Here is a 19,416-nt window from a genome sequence, read left to right on the forward strand (position 1 = left end):
GGAGTGAAATGGACATTGTTCTTTTATTCTACGAACTACTGACATGTATCCGAAATGCCAAGCAAAAATGCACTATTTATTTGCAGAAAATGAGAAACTGTCAAAATAACAAAATAGATGCAGTGCTTTCAGACCTCAAATAATGCAAAGAAAACAAGTCAATATTCATTTAGAAATGACAATATTAATGTTTTAACTCGGTAAGAGTTCAGAAATCAATAATTGGTGGAATAACCAAGAGGTTTTCAATGGGATTCAGTGCAGTGGGTTCTTCATGTTTCCCAGAGCTGTCTATCCACTTTTCATTTTACAGTCATGCATTACTTGTGTGGGTTTAGCACATAAAAGTTCAATAGCATACACACAAGTTTGAAGCTGCAATATGACAACATATGAAACAGGTAAAGAAGTTAAGTAAATACTGTAGAAGCATACTCTGCTGGCAGCTCGGTCCAGTGAATCCTGCTTCACAGCTACACCGGCCCGTCACAGCGTCGCAGCTTCCGTCTCCATTTCTGCAGTCGCATGTTTCTGCGCAGCCGGCGCCCCAGTGCCCTGCATCACAAACTGCAACAAAGAATGCATGAATCATCAGAAGAGTTTTTAAATGCCTACAGCTCGGCTCTTTGGGGCCTTTACCTTTTCTGCAGTCGTGTCCAGTCCATCCAGGAGCGCAGGTACACTGTCCACTCTCTGGGTCACAGTGAGCATTGTTCTCACACACACATTTCATCTGGCATCTCAGACCAAAACGTCCACTTGGGCAAGCTACATGGGAAAATAATATATATATTATGATCAAAATGACTTTTCTATAACCAACTCCAGATGACTGCCTGTGAAGCACCAAGTTCCCATAAAGGTGGCTTAAAGAGACAGCTAGTGGTTGAAATCCACTCAAGAAAACCTCTGAGGCGGCTGGAGGATTTTTAGCTAATGACCTTAAAGAAAAATTATCCCATCTGTCTCCCAGCTCCTTCATTTCACATCCAAACGGCGCCACCTCACTATTCCACACCTCTGCCATCCTTCTCATCTAGTGGACTGCTTAATGCACATTGCTATGGACACCTTCCCCAAAATGCCTGCTGCTGTAACTCACAGGCTTGGCAGAGTGTTCCCATGTATCCAGGCGGGCAGCTGCAGGACCCGTTGCGTTTATCACAAGCACCCCCGTTCTCACAAGCAGGGCAGGTTTCCCTGCAGCCGGGACCCCAGAAACCCTGCGGACACACTGAGGAGGAAAAATGATCTTATTGTTGGAAAACTGTGTCCTTGTGTTGCATCCACACTTACACCCATGCATGCTCACTCACAGTTCTCACAGTGCTCTCCATGCGTCCCGGCTTGACAGTGGCATTGTCCGGTCTCCTTGTCACATGGCGCACCGGTGCAGTTACACGGCTGGATGCAGCCGGGTCCAAACATCCCCTCTGGACACTCTGATACACAACACACACACACACACACACGATGGACCTTTTTCCAATTCAGGATGAGAATTACACTTCTATGTCTTTGTCTCCGTCTGTCCTCTACCTTGCTCACATTTCTCCCCATGACGCCCAGCGGGGCACTTTCGTTGGCACGCTCCAGTCACATGATCACAGGACGCTCCAGGTGGACAGGCGCACTTCTGCTCACAGCCGAGTCCAAAAGTACCAGTTTTACAGCCTGGACACAAAACAGAGCACACACTTCACTCTTCACGTAAAACACAAAGTTGTCAGAGCTGGAAATTACCCTCCTCTTCTTCCCTTATTACACTGTGTTCATCACACTTTGTTGGCCACTTTGCCATTATCAAATTCAGTGAACCGTCTTCATGTCTGGATGCCGAAATGCTGTGAGTTGAATAGGTTTTAAAGGTCTTCATTATCAAATCCATCAGGTTTACGCAAAGCATCAGCTTGTTCTTTTTTTAAACACCTGAGTAATTCAAATACAGGACATGAACTTCTGGGCCAAATCCTGACTGATGGTGGCCTGTTCTGACAGCAGCTAGTGGGTCAAGCACAGGTTTCTCACTAGAATAAGCTATGAACAGGTTTCTGGCCATGGGCTGAAAATCTCTGAGCTACTTCTTTGTCAACTTTCTGCTCCATTTAAGAGGAGAAAGCTCCGATCAACTACTAACCTGCTCCTGGATAGTTGGTCCAAGTTGTTCTTGGACAATGAATTGATCCCAATCGTTATTTATGGCAAATTGTGAGCGGGCCTGGCAACGGGTAGAACTCACATTGTCGTCCTGCCTGAGACCAGGCAAGAGTCCAAAAGTCTCTTATTTAAATCGTCACTAGGAACATTTACTGGAGTTTCTTATGTGTTTCCAAGCGTCACTTTGAGTGCAATTTCATTAGCAGTGATATTGTTGCTTGTGAAGCACTTCTGATGGAAAGTGATGATGATAACATGTTTTCTTAGAGGTAAACACAGTTTGAAAAAATAAAAAATAAAATAATGATTTTATGCACATCTCCATTTGTTCAGTCACTGCAAAATCTTTCTAGTCAAGCCTGGAATCAGTAAATACCATTCAGGCCAACTGTCCATTTATGTTAGTTTGTTTTTTCTTTTGCTTGTTTGTTTTAAAGAGGGTAGGTGCAAAGAAAAAAGCTGTAATTACTAAATCCTTCCACTAATTTGCATGTGAATACCTTTAAATTAAAGCAGGGAGTCTGGACTTCAGGCAATAATTATCTATATGGTTGTAATTTGAATACGCTCCAAGAAACATAAACAACAAAGCCTTAGCTAGTGGTTGCATATATGGAGATCTGTACGTTATTTAAGCCCTGAAACTAAAAACAGACATATATAATCAGATGTTTATAAACAGCATTTGTGTGAATATCATATTTCACAGCAAAACATGGGGAGAAAAGATTCTACCTAGACAACTGGTTAGTTTTGAAGCATTTTTCTTTTATGTTTGTTAGTTTGAGTCTGTTTTGTTATTGTGACTTTCTTGTCTGTTTTTCATAAAAACATATTTTAATGTAATGACATAAAAAAGTCCACTTGAGCCGGAAAAGGGTAGAGTGCCTTCTCCGGGTCAGGGGGGTCGTCCTGCCTCAAGTGGAGGAGTTTAAGTATCTGGGGATCTTGTTCACGAATGAGGGAAGAAGGGAGCGGGAGATCGACAGGCGGATTGGGGCAGCGTCTACTGTGAAGCGGGCGCTGTACCGGTCCGTCGTGGTGAAGAGAGAGCTGAGCCAAAAAGCGAAGCTCTCGATTTACCGGTCGATCTACGTTCCCACCCTCATCTATGGTCATGAGCTTTGGGTCATGACCGAAAGAACGAGATCACGGGTACAAGCGGCCGAAATGAGTTTCCTCCGCAGGGTGGCTGGGCTCTCCCTTAGAGATAGGGTGAGAAGCTCAGTCATCCGGGAGGGACTCAGAGTAGAGCCGCTGCTCCTCCACGTCGAGAGTAGCCAGTTGAGGTTGCTCGGGCATCTGGTAAGGATGCCTCCTGGACGCCTCCCTGGTGAGGTGTTCCGGGCACGTCCCACCGGGAGGAGGCCTCGGGGAAGACCCAGGACACGCTGGAGGGATTACGTCTCTCGGCTGGCCTGGGAACGCCTTGGGATTCCCCCGGAGGAGCTGGAAGAAGTGGCTGGGGAGAGGGAAGTCTGGGCCTCCCTTCTGAAGCTGCTGCCCCCGCGACCCGACCCCGGATAAGCGGAAGAAAATGGATGGATGGATGGATGGACATAAAAAAGGGACAGGCTCTCAAAAACTGACACAGTTTGTAGGTTTCTCACTTTCATTGCAGGTGCTGCCGTGGTAACCAGGTTTGCAGATACAGGTGCCGTGGTGGCGATGACAGTGCTTTGTCTTTTTCTGGTCACACTGACACTCCTGAGAGCAGCCAGCTCCAAAGGTCCACTTAGGACATGCTAGAAATTAAGATTTAGGAAAACATTTACAATTTTGTGTCACAGGGCATAGAATTTTTTACTCTTAAATAGAAATGCATAGCTCAGGAAATGAACAATTCAAAATGGGAGGTTAGTGTTTTAGGAGTCTTACGAAGGTGACAGAAGCGTCCATACAGTCCGGCTTCACACAGACAGGCTCCATAAGTTCGGTGGCAGCGGCCGTTGTTAGCACAGTTGCACTTCTTGTTGCACTGCTTCCCATAGAAACCTTTAGGACAACCTGGAGACAGAAGATATGCCACATTAAATCACTGAAAAACCTTTTCACATCTTGCCCTCTTCAAAACCACAAACTTCAATGTGTTTTGTTAGAATTTTGTTTAATGAGGGACCAACATAAACTACAACATAACTGAAGTGGAAAACACATTTTTTATGTATTTATATTCAGTCCTTTACTCTGATGCTCCTAAATGAAATACAGTGCAAGTAATTAACTTTAAAAAAATCACCTAAATAATAAATAGTCCACTTATGTGTAGTTTAATCTCGATCTCAAAGGATTCTTAGAAAACATTAGTGTCATTAAGACCAAGGGGCACTGCAGAAAGGTCACGAAAGAAGACAGAGGTTCACTTTCCAGCAGGAAGTCAACACTACACAAAGTTTGTTGAACATTTCACCAGAGATACAATGAAATGGATGCGAAGCGTATTCAGGTGATACAACGGCCTAGTCAAAGCACAGAACTAAGTCTAATTACAAATCTGTGGAAATAATTTAGACTGAATTCTCACAGACACTCACAGTCTGTCTGAGCTTTAATTATTTTACAAATAAGAGGTAAAAGCTTCAGCGTCCAGATGTCCAGAGCTGGTAAACATCCTAAACGACTTCCAGCTGCGACTGCAGGGAGCAGCGATTCTACAAAACTCAAGAAACCTGAATTCAAATGCATGATGCAGTTTTCATTTCTAGAAGGAAACTATTAATCATATATCATTTCCCTATTTTGTGTTGGTCTAGCACATAAAAGCCAAATAAAATCCATTGAATTTGGTGGTTGTCATGTGACGACATGTTAAAAAGTTCAAGGTGTATGAATGCTTTTGCAAGGCACTGTGTTCAAAATAGCTTTATGAATTATGTTTCGGCAATTTAATGTGGAAAGTAAGAACAAAACCATAAAAAATTAGAGGTTTCTCACCGTCCTGACACAAATCTCCAGTCACACCAGGAGGGCAGCGGCAGCTCCCGCTGACCGAATCGCAGCTGGCTCCGTTTTTACACTTGCAGGAAAACGAGCAGTTTTTTCCAAAATGCCCCGCAGGACAAGCTGCGAGATTGACATTTTTCAACAGTTTAGATTCCTAACAGGGAACACTTGCAATCACAGCGACATGCAGGTGATGAGTGTGTCTCTGGTCAACCCTCACTCTGATTGCAGATGATTCCCGTCCATCCGTCTGGACAGTCGCAGCCGTTTTTCCAAATGTTGCATATTCCCCCATTAGTGCAGTCATCACAGGTCAGGCTGCAGTCGCTGCCGAAGGTGTCGTCCAGGCACACTGGAAACAGAATAATTACCAACAGCTGTAACCATTACCAGTCAAGCAGGAACACTGTTTTATCTGCCTATTTTGGACTTTTTCTAACACTGTTGCTCAAACAAATGAAACAGTCCACGACTCCAAATCAAAGAATAGACAAAGAATGCCACAGAAATTGTAACATTATGCTATGATATACACCGAAATCAGACAGTACAGTGTGTGCCACTTGTTTCCAGTTTTGATTACATTGTTATCGAGAATGTTTATCAGATATGCACAGCTGAAAAAAGATCTCTGGTTCCCTGGTTTAATCAGCTACTGTGCCAGAAAAGCCGCAGCATTCCTGCTTGGTAGTTTCCTGGTCATCTGGAAGCATGAATTGGGATAATTAACACTCCCCGTGTGGTCTTCCTCTGAAAGAGTCAGTCTAAACACTTCACAGAGGCCTGGTAATCAGAAGCAGGTTTCATTTTAATGATAATGAGTTAATAATGGCAGAGGAAGAAAACTCACCAAATTTCTCTGCCAGGCTGCTCTCGGCCCTCAGCTCCCCATCGTCATCTTCGTAGTTGTCGTAACGCTCCAGGGGTTGGTCGTAGTCGCGGAGCAAGGTGAGCTGGGGATGAATGAGGGACAGCTCGACGGCGCCTCCGCTGGAGAGGGACTCAACTGCACCTTCGAGAGCTGCAGTGGAGCAAGAGAAAAACTCACACGTCAAAAATGCATGTGGCATGGACGGAGCATACCGCCTCATAACTCAAATCCTATTTATTTTGATATGAATAACTCAATTTAAATTCTTAAGTAGTTATTAAAAGAGGGTCTAATAGGTTCATACTCTGGACCGTGGTGGATAACCAGTTTCTAAAAGTAAACAGCATACTTTTCACACCACCAAATTACACAAAATATCATTTCAGTAAGTGTAAACTGAAATGTCACTGGGATTTAGATATTTTTATCATTTTATCAAGAAAAACAAGGGAACATTTTAAAAGGTAAAATGAGGCCACATAAGATTCCTAACAGGTTAATGTGAATCAAAGCGTCTTCAACTCTGAAAACTTCTCTGCTATTCATTAGTAAAGAAGACTTTGTAATATTAGACTTYGTAAAAACAAAAAATGCACAAAAACTTGTATTTGCAATTTCTAACAATATTGTAGCTATGGTGATTAAAACATACAGTTAAAACTAAAATTATTTATGCCTCTTTGAAAGTTTGTTTTTAATAGGAACAAAAATGGCATAAAAGCATTTATTGGGTGACTGAGCAGCAGACTTGAAATCTGAAAGTTATGAATCCRATTCCAGATTCTTCCTGTTATAAGCAGACGTGCTCCATGAGCAAGGCACTTAAATCTTAAATCAAGGCATCAAGATTCACTACCAAAGCAACAACATATCGCTGTTTTTGTCGCATCTGACCTCAGTTAGATGAGCAAAGATTTTGACAACCAACATGTTTTTAAAGAATCTGGATTTTACAGTGACTCAGCTAAAGCATTTTTACCCTTTGAACCTTTTTACATTTTGTCATAATTTATAGCAAGACATGAATTTATTGCTCACAGATGATAACCGTCCAGCTGGAATAAGCTATAGCTTTTCTGATAAGAAAAAAAGTCTGACAGGTTCATACTCTGGACAAACTCCAAAAAAATTGGCATCCTGGGTTTAGAAAGTATTGGACGATGTGTTCTTATTACAAGTGCACTGCAAAGGTTTATTTGCCAAAATTTTACAGTGCTTTGAAAGTCGACACAAAGTAAAAATGTGGTCTTAATAGATTGTTTCGCAATTGAAACTATAGAGAAAAAGGAGGTGAATTAAACATGAGGAGAAAAGTAGTGCTCACAACTCAAATGCCAAAAAGAGATGTGAAAAAAAAAATGGGTTATGTCTGATGTTAATGTGGCAAAGACCAGGTTGAAAAATGCAACATGATGCAATAATCGATATGCTAATTTATGGGTAATTATTTTTTTAAAGTTTATTACACAGAAAAACTTCTGACTAGGGGGAAACTACTTTGTGTTTTTTTGAAGATGAACTTAGTCAAGAACAGGTGGTGAACTGAGCAAAATTTAATTCACTTTTAGCCCGTAGGAAGTGAATTTGGAACTACTTATTGCTAAGGATGAAATTAAACGACACGGCTAAAACTCACAGATGCAGGAGCGCCTGTCCTGGTCCAGCTGGAAACCCCGGCGACAGAAGCACTGGAAGGAGCCGGCGGTATTCTGGCATGTGTGATCACAGGCGCCATTAGCAGCCAGACACTCGTCCACATCTGAACAACACAGACACGGCAAAAGGTCAACAGCTTTTGCTGCATCTCATGGTAAAGTTAGAAAAACAACGAAACAACAAACCCGCAGAATCTGAAATAAATTAGCAGAGTCAGCCATGTTTTACCTGGGGGCAAAACATACCGTCACAGCTACATCCATCTGCATTGAGTCTGTGTCCTGCTGAGCAGTAGCATTCATAACCCCCAGGGTAGTTGGTGCAGTCCTGCTCACAACAGGAGCTCTGTTCTCCACACTCATCAACATCTAACAAACACAAAAGGAGGAACACACACACAAAGAAAAAAAAGAGATCCAAGTTAGGGATATGCTTTACTGCTTTCTGACAGAAACCTTTTATGAGAAAATATAAAGTGTGCTGATTTAGCAACCGGTTATGATAAATGTTCAACAAACTTCAATAATGTTCCACCTCCTAAACAGAAGTACAATTTACCATGAACTCTACAAATTCTTAAAGTGCGTGAAGATTTTATGAGCACATTAAAACAAACATTTAATGCGGTTTATGGCATTTTCTCCCCTCTGTTTTTATGTGTGTTTGGCAAAGTTGTAGTGTCGACTGAGCTAATAATGCTGCTACAGTAATCAAATGTGATAACTTCGTGTAAAGTCTTGTGAATCCAATTTTATGAGCGTAAATGAAAGTTCAACAGAGTTCAGTTCTTGTTGGAATTGATTTACACTGATGGCTCTTGGACTTTATGAACATTTTGGAAGTTAGAACTCCACATTACAAGATTTACTAATAATAAATGAGTTATAACTCTTCAGTATTGTTGCAGACAGCTAGTTTGATCAGGGAGCCTTTATAACTCTAATTTATGTTTGCAGATGTAAAAATGACACAAAACAGATGTAAATTCGTTAAACATTGTGCAGACGGGTAACAGTGAAGTGAATTTGGGTTAGATTTGTCAGTGAAGATTAAAAAAAACGAAAATATGGCAAAAATATTCATGTTCCTTTTTACATTTTGTCATGCCATGCTGTATATCTGGAGCTTATGTGACAGACCAACATAATGTGGTGCATAGTTGTGGAGTGGCAGAAAAAAGATACAAAGGGTGTTGAGCGGTTGTAAAGACTTTGTAAAGCTACATTTTGCTGAAATTAAAGTTTTCTTGGAGTAAGCCTGTACTAGCTTTGCACGTCTTGGAGCCTGAAATTTTATCCAATTCTTTGCGGAGTGGCTGCAAGTATTTGGAAAACAGAAATAGAAAACATTCCGGTACCGACATCATGTAAACAACAAAGTACTACAGTCTATGTATGTTGATGCTGATCATGCAGTCGCTAATGTACATCCAGGTGCTTCACATCAGTTTGAGCACATTGCAGTCTCATACCAACACAGGTTTTCAGGTCATCATTGAGCCGGTAACCATGGTTACAGGTGCACACGGGCCCGCTGGTCGAATGCTGGCAGTGATGAGAACATCCACCGTTGTTGCTCTCACAGCTGTTCACAATCTCCATCTCAATTCCTAACATTCACAGTGAGGTCAGAAGGTCCGTCAGGAGGAATGGGGCTCAATCAGACGAGTTCAGAGTTTAACATGCGCGATGATATTCAGACTGACTGTAACACTGCTTCCCATCAGATCCCAGCTCATAGGCGGTGTTGCAAACGCAAGCGTAGGAGCCCAGCGTGTTGCGGCAGCCATGAGCACAGTTGGTTTCCTCTGTTTTACATTCGTCGATATCTGAGGAAGGACGTGTTTAAGCATTATGAACTGTGGGACGAATTGCACATGGTCTGCACAAGCTCAGTGACATTTTGAATGTGCCGCTCGTGAATCAAATGCTTTTTATAGGCCTAAAAACTATATAACCTTCACAGCTTCAGCAGATCCTAACCACACACACGGCTGCAGGATCAGACGTCTTATTTTCATTCATAGTTTATAGTTTTTACGTTTATGACTGTACTTTCTATGTCTTACTTTTGCAAAATGTTCCAAATACATTTATTTTATTTCTTAAAACAATCTTTGAACAAGAGTTGATCCAGCAGCTATTTGAAACTTTGGCTCAGACAGTGAAAGCCTTAAATATCCATAAAATGACTTCAGATGGAATTTTAAAGTACTTTTACTTCACCTAACATTGAACTTCCACTCCACGCATTACTAAGAAAATGAATTTGAAACTATACCTTCACAGGTTTTCCCATCCTCAGCCAGCAGGTAGCCACGTTTGCAATCACAGAAAGGCTTTCCTCCATCAACTCGACACTCATGCATGCAGCCTCCATTCTGATCTGCACAAGGATTCTGCACTGGAGCACAAAAAACACACCTTCCTCACCATCACACAGTCTCCATTATTTTACAGCAGAAATCTATAAAACTTGTTTTTTCTAAATGTTAATGCCCAACACGTGCATAGCTTTGAATTGAGCTCTTCTTCATTGGGCTCCCTCTGCAGAAATTAACTTGTGGCAGCCTGTCTACTAGTATGATCAGTGCATTCACCTCTGAATAATTAAAGGAAGCCAACAATCACAAAGAAAAGGCATCAAAAAGCTCGTCATTTAGCAGATGGAAATTCATATATAATTTCCTACATTTGGAAGACCATACTTGACTGTGAAGCCTTTGAGACAGGTGATTAAAACAAGCATTGGACATAAAAACAATAATTATGAAGAAAAAAAAAAACAATACATGTAACTCAATAAGACACAGAGTGGTATTCAATGTTAGTCTTCCTGAGATAAAATTACAGCTACCAGCAGAATGAGTCAAGGTGTTTTTAACATTATGTTTAGAAGCTCACCTTTCATCAGCTGGGAACAGTCCAATCCTTTTTTTTGTTTTGTGTGTTTAGGTGGTGCATATTATATATGTATTCAGCATGGTCACTTACGTTTACAGTGCTTGCCATCCTCTGCCACCACGTAATTTGGCTTGCAGCGGCAGCGAAAATGTGAAGCCGACTGCTGCAGACAGTAGTGCTCGCATCCTCCATTGCGGACAGCACATGAGAACACGGCTGAAAATGTGAAAATAGAAAATTAGGCAACTTGCAGGAATAAATCTGAAGTGAAATCTCTAACTTCTGGACCCTTTCAAACTAAAAGCTCATCACAATAAAAAGTTAAAACTCAGAGACACCTGAGCGATTGGCATCCACCGTGGACGGCTTACTCATCCACTAATGAGGTTCGGTCCAATTTAATCCCACTTCTTTCCAACCTACATTTGTCCTCTTTGAAGTAACAGATGGATCTGAATCATTTAATGGAAAATAACTAGTAGAAGAACTCAAAGGCTGTGTTATTCATACCGAGAGACTGGAGTCAAGACCAATCCGTCCTGAGTGCATGTCAAACCGCACAGCGTTTTCCAGATTAAATATTATGCAGCTACAAGCTAAGTGTGTGGGAAACATCTGAAGTTCACTGGGCAGATGAGAGAGTCGATGTGAGCACAGAGTCTCTGCTTTTGTGCTTTCATGAACTCAAACTATCTGTTTGGAATGAACAGCGGAATAAAAAACTAATGTATTAGTATAAACACAAATGAGCTGCATCCACAATCATTCCATCAGGACTCTGTTGTAAAGGTTGTAATATGTTATTTCTTCGCTCAACACCCGTCAGAGAAGAGCCTTTCATGAATGGTTGGGTTCTTGCTAACATATCTGTGTAGAAAGATAAATGACTTCAAGGAGAATGATTTCAAATCTAAATGTCAAACAGGACACTGAAGCCATCTCCAGGTTTATAAACCTCTGTACAACTCTGAACCTCCTTCATTTCTTTATACTTTCCTTCCAATGAATATATGAACATCTAGGTTTTTGCTCCAAAGCGGTCACCTGCAGCATTAAGACTTAAATGCCCATGTCAAACTTCAATAAAATGACCAACAAATGCATTTGAACCAACACTGAAATCTCTCCAAGAGTTAAGTCTGTGAAAAAAAAACGTGTTTTTGTTACTTTTTTTTCCCATTACATATTTTTAATTAGCACCATCAGTAATTTCATCAATGTGTTGCACCAGAATGGTTCAACATGCACCCATATGTCCATTAATCCCACATGTCGACAGCAGTGAATGTTTCCAAATCTACTCACTGAGGCAGGTGCGACCGTCCACATGGAGCCTGGAGCCTGGGTGGCATTCACAATAGTACGAGCCTCTGGTGTTAATACATCTGTGCTGGCAGCCTCCGTTATGAACCTGGCATTCATCTATATCTGAACAGAAGATCCAGACAGGAAGAACGGACATGTACAATTTCAGCAAAACTCCTCATTACGAGAAAAGAAATCCCAAATGAACTGCTAAAGTGTGAGAGTGTCTTAATAAGTCAGGCTTTAGGACAAAGATGCACCTCCAGCTGAGAGGAGATGATGGATGAGAATGGAGGGGGGAGTATTTTACGAGCTCACTGCAGTTCAGACAAACATTTACCTCCATGTGGAAACAACTACTGAACATTTAAAAGCACATTTAAATTCCTGCAGCTCTTCAGAACCTCTCACCCCCGCGAGTGAAGAAGCATATGGAAACCTGAGCCAGAAGATGCAAAACCAAAACATTCCTCTCAGCCGACTGCGTTGGGAATAAACAAACAGAAGAGGCGGACTTTCCATCTGAGAATATTGTGGTGAGGAAAATAGAACAGCCTTCGCATGTGAACTGATTTCTAATCAAACAAACCATGTTTCTGGGCGGCATCGGTTTCAGGGGTCAAAAATTAATAAATTTCATTAGCAGACCCCCCGTGAGATCTGAGATAATATATGAAGCCCGTCTCCATTTGAGTTTCTAGCAGCTGAGATCGGAATGATTAGGACATTAGTCACCTATTCTTTCCAACACTGACTAAACTATTGGAGTAGATATAACGAAAATATTTCAGACTGCAACAAGTGACTCTTATAAAAAAGGAAGGAAAACTGTTTGGCTGCGGCTGAGGTCTGTAAAACAAGCTAACACATCATAAAACACTATTTAGGAGCCCGAGTGTGAGGTGTGTTGTTCACAATAATGTTGACCTAGGCCAGGTTTTTTCATCAGGAAACTATTTCAAGAATTCACTGAGATCTGTGTGAAAAGAGATCTGATCTGAAAGTTTGATGAGCAGGACGACTGCTGTCCCTGCAGCAGAAAGTTTGCTTCACCACAAACCGCATGTTTTTAATTCCATGCTGTCAAAATGACAGCGAACAGTGAAAATAAAACAAACTGTATATCCAACCAGACAAAATACACAATCAGACTCTCCAGGGACACATTTCATACACAAATACATGACATCACTTGATGAAATGAGGTTCTGCAGAGAGTATCTTAATTTCAGAAGACTTTTCCCAGAAATGAGTAATAAATTACCTTCATTGTCTGTTAGACAATGAAGGTCTGTTAGACAATGAAGGTCTAGCAGTGTTTTGGACCTGCTGTGTCACAAACACTCACTGAAGCAGTGACTTAAAAATCTTTTAAGTCACCAATGTACATGTTTTATTATACCTTTACTACAAATTCGGGGATTCTACAATCTAACATATTTAATAAATGTGTTTGAAATGTTTTGCGGGATTGGTAGGGAATGGTGGTGAGTCCCTTGGACAACAGGCGCTTTTCTTCTCTTCTTCACCGAAAAGACTGAAAATATAAAATCAGGATAGGATGATACAGGATGACTTCTCCTTGGCGATTATCTCTACTAAAGCAGACTTTCAAAACCGAAGTCAAAAGGGTGATTTTTACAACACAGCGACAGAGGTGCTATAGATATAGGTAGATGTAAGGTCAAAATGTAAATATAAAGGGTCTTTTATGGGTTTTGTCTATTTTTACTTTCAACTCCAGAGGAGATTTTGCAAAGCAGAATGCACTAGGCGTGATCTGATAGAGAAAATCTGATAATAAAAAAAAGCAATGTGACGGGGAAACTACCTTTAATATGACCAAACATTTACCAGAAACACAAACGAGATGGAAATAAACATCAGTTTTTAATATGATCCAGTTTCACTTATCAGACCGATACTGTAAAAAAAAATAAAAAAAAATAAATARCATTGGCCAATCTTGATGTTAATACCGATAAATCCTGCATCCCTAACAAATGTGCTTTAAAGTCTATCAATACACTTGTGGGTTCAGTCAATTAGCACCAAGGAAAATAAATGGCGCTCCTGGTTTGGCTACTGGCTGGAGATTTGGAAACACCCGTCAATGGCCCATTCTGTATCTTCTTTTATGCTCTATGAGAAAAATCTGCAAATAGGTATGTTTTTTTTTGGAGTTAAATTCCACAGAAAAATCCCAAAATGGACGATGCCATGAAAACTGAAGCATAATTAGGCAGACATCCACTGTATTTATGCATCCAGGTTGAAGTGATATTTCTGCCCTGTATCTGGAGCCTCCCCTGCAGAGGCTGTCTGGACTCACCACAAAGGTTTTTTTTTTCACTCTTTAGCAAAGCGTAAATTCTTGCACTGTGTGAAAATATGGAATATGGGGATGAAAGTAATAATTTTTGTAGCCCTTTGGGAAGTCATAAATGCAGATAGGAGACCATTTGTAACGCACAGAGAAAAAAACTTGCCATGTAAAGAACTTCATGATCTGCTGGATGAACGCAGCGATGCATCTGGACAATCTGCATCCTATTTGAGTTACTTTGCACCAGTGTGGTAAGAGTTATTTGCATATAAATCATGTCTTTACAAGGTTCACTGTTTATCAACCTTATCATGTCAAATACTAAAGTAAAATCTCTGCAGGGAATTTTGTAAAGGTTCTGCTTTTGTTATTAGATCAAGAATAGCAAAAATAGTAAGAGTAAAATTCTTACTATTTCTCCATTTACTTGGATAGCAGCTCCTGTAAAACCTCTGGCTAAACCCGTTTCCCAGTAATGTCCAACAGTGTCTTCAAATAAAGCATTTGGAGCAGAAGCAAGCTCCTAAACTTTCTTCCTCTTGGGGTCTCTGCTGCCAAGTCCGAGTTTCACTTCATCCAGGAAACCTGGCAGGAGCCATCCATGCATTTTTCCGTCAATGGAGCATACAGTCTTTTGGTTTTTCCTGTAATGAGAGCTTAGTTGCTGTCGGCTGCAGTCTCACAGTCAGTCAGCAGATCCCCTCCAGCCTCCTGCCCAAGTTTCCACATCCAGAACACGATCCTCAGCGGACCGGAGCCAAAGCCTCAGCAGCCGCTGGCTTTAATGCCGGCTGCATGAACGCTCTGAACACGGCACGGTGTCGTCTCACAGGAGAGATATTTCACATTAGTTTAGGAAAGCCAACGCGTTTATTGTGCACAGCCGCTATTTCTGCAATGTCTTGACTCAGTTCCAAACATGACATATAAGAAAAGGATTTATCTGCAAACCGGTAACAATAAAAATAAAATAGGCTTTACAGTGTACGGTTATCCTCAAACTATTGTGCCAAATCCAAACGAGTCAAACAGGATAATTTAGTAACGGTCTATAACATGCACAGGAGAGTCTCCTCCTTTATTTGTTTTTTAAAGCATCTGTAATAACATATAGCTGATGTCTGCAGGTGCACTAATCTCTGATCAGAGAAAAATAACCCCAAAGCTAAATAAAACAACACTAACTTTACATTGCTATATCTACTTTTTGTATTAAAAACCTTACCTGCAGCAGGCAAGTAGCCAGTGTTGTAGCCATGATAGCCGTAGTAACAGTGAGGCCTGTGACAGATTCTTCTGTAGTAAACATACGGGTAGTTTGCAGCCAGAGATGCCGTTGCTTCAATGAGCACCAGGAAGAAAATCCACCATCCTGCTGCCAAAGCCATAACTGGAGTCAACCTTGTCACAAAGCCTTCAGTAGAGAAACTTAACCATCCAGCACCTACTTTTTAGTTACTCAATGAAGAGTCCTGGACTGACATCCCATGCTGACTACCTCTTATTTTGCTCTGCCTCCATCTCCTTCTCTGTTTCACCCTCCCATCTGACAAAGCAGAATCCACCATGTTGTAGGTCCTCCTCTCTCTTTCTCTCCGGTCCTCACATGCCCCTTTCGCTCCAAACGTCCTCTCTGCGTTGTTCTGCTCGAACCCCCAATAAATTATCTTTCTATTCTACCATCTTGCAGTGATTGATTTGTTCTCTTCCTGATTTATAACATTTCATTAAAGACCTCTGTATTTTACCTTTTCTTCAAAGAAATCCGTGTGATTCAAAGACAGGATTTATTGGGGCAAATAGCAACAGAGCAAAGAATGCGAGCAGACTAAAGGATGTGCTGTCGTCCAGTCCTTTGAAATGGACGTAGATTAAAAAAAAAAAAAAAATGCCACTAAAGTAATGCCAAATTTGATAAGTGCCAAAAGTCAAATTCAATGGTTTTAATCCAAACATCTGAGAAAGGAATGAGCCTTGCAGGAAAAAAAAAGTGTGCTCAGGAGCTTAGCACCAGATCTTTTCATCTTTTGCCAGCACATACATTCCACTTCAGCACTTAATACCACCTATAAAAGCGTAAAAAGCATTCTTATTGTCCGCATCGCTTTCACAGTCTTAAGAGAAATGACTTTTAGAAAGCTCGGCAGGATACAATGACTTTATGCATTTTCAGTAACACAAATTTAAAACCTCTTCTCAGAAATATTTTAGAGTTTCTGGTGTAAGGTAAAGGTCTTCAAATGAAAACATTTGAATCACACAGATTAAATCTGAATCAATTCATTCATTCACTGCTTAAATATTTAGAACTGAATTTAAAGTCCGACTAAGGACCAATTCTCATTCATGCAACTTATGCAACACAAAATAATGGATCCATCCTGCTTAGATCAACGGTTCAGGCCGGTGATGTCATGATGCAGGAAATATTTTCCTGCCCCTCTTTTAGGCTCTTTACAACCATGTGAGCATCATCACAAAAGCCCAAATCATCTCCAGCTGTTCTGAACATGACAACAAATTCATTGTACTGCAATGACCTGCAAAGTCACAAGATCTCAACCCAAAGGAGCATTTTTGGGATTTGGTGGAACAGGAGATTTGGATCGTGGTAGTTCAGACAACAACTAAACGATGCTATTGTGTAAATACGGAACAAAAAGCTGAAGGGATATTTCAAACACCTTAAATCCCTGCTGAGGAAAACTGAGGTGTTTCTGAAGGCAAATGTCAACCTAATAATTGCCTTCGCCAGCTTCTTCTGGTATTACACCTCCTGTTTTCTTTCCTCACATAGACAAAAACATGTATTTTAATTTGGCAAAATTCCCACAAAGCTGCTCTCATTCATATGTTTTCATGCTTGTGTAATAAGAAAGCAAAAATGATTATGACATTTTGACTGAAACATGGCCCATTGGCTGCAAATTGAATTGTGGCCACTACAAGACAGTGTTGCTCAAAAGAAACGGAAATATCAGTCATGTAAACTGAAGACACATTTGTGCTGTTCTTTTAGCAGTACCTTTGTGACGGTGGAAGATAAGTTACGAGCGACAGAATGCATTAAGCTGCTGCTCCGTTCCTCTGCTCGTCTCTAAAGGAACCTACAAAATCCCAGCTGGTGTCACCGCCTGCCTGAAGCAGGTTCTGCACTGTAACAACAGAACAGGGGAGCAGAAACAGCTCAGCTTCATCTATTTTCATCGATACAATGTTACATTGTCTATACTGTTACGTTTAACAGGTGTTTACAAACATAGATATGTCTATGTGACAAAATGAACTGTCCTGTGTGCACCAGGACACACACACACACACACACACACACACACACACACACACACACACACACACACACACANCACACACACACACACACACACACACACACACACACACACACACGCACATGCACATGCACACACACCAGTCACCAAATTCTTGCTTTTGATGGGAAATATTGCAAATATTTATGCATATATCAGCAAAAGTTTGGTTCTAAGGCCTCAATTTACAGGAAGAGCTGCGTTCAGTTTAAGTTCATAATTTTCAAAGCATTGTTCTGTTCACATGTCCAAAACGTTAACGCTCATGAACACCACTGGCTGGTGCAAAACACAGTCACCTAAGCTCAACAATGAATTCGTCTGCCAACAAAGAGGACAACCCTCAAAGTAAATGCCCTGACCTCAGAAATGAAAGGAGCAACCATGTTGGTTTTGGTTGCTCATTATTTTGACACCTGCCAGAGGTTGGCAGAGCTTCAGGCTTGTAAAATGCCTCAGCTGTAAACTCTGTTTGACATGACAGCATGGTGTTGATGCTGCTACTCCACCGGCAGCGTAACAGCTGTTACTGCCGGGCTCTTCTATTTTGATTGGCATCCTCCGAGTCCCAGAAAACCATTCCTAAAAAGGAACGTGGCTGAGGGCTTCAGATGAGGATCAAACTGTAAAAAACATCAAGCTTGTATGTTTTTTTTTATTACAGGGAACAAAATTTCTCCATTGATCAAATGCTTCAGTCTGCCAATATCATAAGACTCCACACTGAGTGGTCTTGTTTTGTGTCTCCTCTGAAGAGCAAATCATTTGGTCTAAAACTCTCCATGTAAGAGGAAAGGGAATCATTTTCTGCAGATGCAGCAACAAACACATAGCCGTAAACCTAAACATGTACAACATCCAAGGCTTCCAGCCAGCGTTTTGCTACCACTGTTAATATTTCTACCAATTACAGACAATTAGGACGTTAATGCTGCGGGTAACTGTTTGCAGCAGTGGTAGAGGGCAGATGGCTATGAAAGCCAGCTGTGACAACGTTCACATCAGCTCTCTAAATAACCGGGTCCTGGATCAAATCTCTCTGTGGGTTCCCCCGGCAGACAGCCTTACCCTCCTCTGAGATTGGCTGCTGCACAGAGAAACCTTTATTCTGCATAAATGTATCACACTGAGGTTCTCCAGAAACACCAGCTAAGACATAGAAATAAGTACACCTCTGGAAATAATGGTAGTTGTGAGCTGATGTTCTAGTTATTGTTCTATATTTTTGCTTTACTCTGATCAAAAAGTCAAAATGTTAACTTTTTTTTTTTTTAGCCACAGATGTCAAATTTCTTTTCTTGGTATTTGTACTCAAAGTGATCATAATGCAAGGATCTTACACCAGTCCATATTGAACAAGTATCAAATATAAATACATTTTAAACACTTAAAAAAAACACCTTTATGCACAAACAATGTAAAAAGCATCCAATATCGTCCTAGAGGCCAAGAAGATGAACAGCTTAGTTAAATGTCTTATAAGTCAGATGACATGTTACCTTTTACACGCATTTCAGGATATCTGGATAGAAAACGGCAACTAGAAACAATAACTAAAGTATAACTATTTTTCTAAAGAAACCATTTTTTTGAGTGTGTCTGAGCACATTAAAAGTAAAATGTATAAAATGTTGGAGTAACACTAATGAAAACACAACAAACCTTCACATGTTTGGCCATCTTCGTTCAGCTTCTGTCCAGAGGGACATCTGCAGTAAAAGCTTCCTATGGTGTTACAGCAAACAGCCTCGCAGCCTCCGTTGGTTTCCTCACATTCATTCACATCTGCAGAGAAGAAAAACAAGACAAAATGAATCCAACAAATGTTCATGCAGACAAACCTAACTTACAATTAGCACATCTATCCCTTCGATTTTTTTACATTTTGATCAGTTGCAGAGGTTCACAAACCTCTGCAACTGGCGG

The 19,416-nt window shown here is 40.9% G+C and overlaps 1 protein-coding gene across 3 annotated transcripts in view; it reads right to left on the reverse strand.

The window, feature by feature from the left end:
• Positions 1–19,416, reverse strand: part of megf6b (multiple EGF-like-domains 6b) — a 64,776-nt gene that overhangs the window by 13,489 nt on the left and 31,871 nt on the right. Inside the window, exons 5-22 of one of the 3 annotated variants that reach the window (XM_008408565.2) lie at positions 19,153–19,275; positions 11,836–11,952; positions 10,621–10,746; positions 9,908–10,030; positions 9,333–9,455; positions 9,099–9,236; positions 7,873–7,995; positions 7,608–7,730; positions 5,951–6,121; positions 5,321–5,452; positions 5,092–5,220; positions 4,036–4,164; positions 3,768–3,902; positions 1,540–1,674; positions 1,317–1,442; positions 1,103–1,234; positions 640–768; positions 436–567 (exon numbers count right to left, since the gene is read on the reverse strand). In XM_008408565.2, coding sequence (XP_008406787.1) covers positions 436–567; positions 640–768; positions 1,103–1,234; positions 1,317–1,442; positions 1,540–1,674; positions 3,768–3,902; positions 4,036–4,164; positions 5,092–5,220; positions 5,321–5,452; positions 5,951–6,121; positions 7,608–7,730; positions 7,873–7,995; positions 9,099–9,236; positions 9,333–9,455; positions 9,908–10,030; positions 10,621–10,746; positions 11,836–11,952; positions 19,153–19,275 — 2,346 coding nt within the window. Of the gene's footprint in view, positions 1–435; positions 568–639; positions 769–1,102; positions 1,235–1,316; positions 1,443–1,539; positions 1,675–3,767; positions 3,903–4,035; positions 4,165–5,091; positions 5,221–5,320; positions 5,453–5,950; positions 6,122–7,607; positions 7,731–7,872; positions 7,996–9,098; positions 9,237–9,332; positions 9,456–9,907; positions 10,031–10,620; positions 10,747–11,835; positions 11,959–15,386; positions 15,756–19,152; positions 19,276–19,416 lie in introns of those variants that run through there. The other 2 variants (XM_008408564.2, XM_008408566.2) reach the window with 2 other exon arrangements.

Source organism: Poecilia reticulata, linkage group LG5, assembly GCF_000633615.1.
Source record: "Poecilia reticulata strain Guanapo linkage group LG5, Guppy_female_1.0+MT, whole genome shotgun sequence".
In the NCBI taxonomy this organism is placed as follows: domain Eukaryota; kingdom Metazoa; phylum Chordata; class Actinopteri; order Cyprinodontiformes; family Poeciliidae; genus Poecilia; species Poecilia reticulata.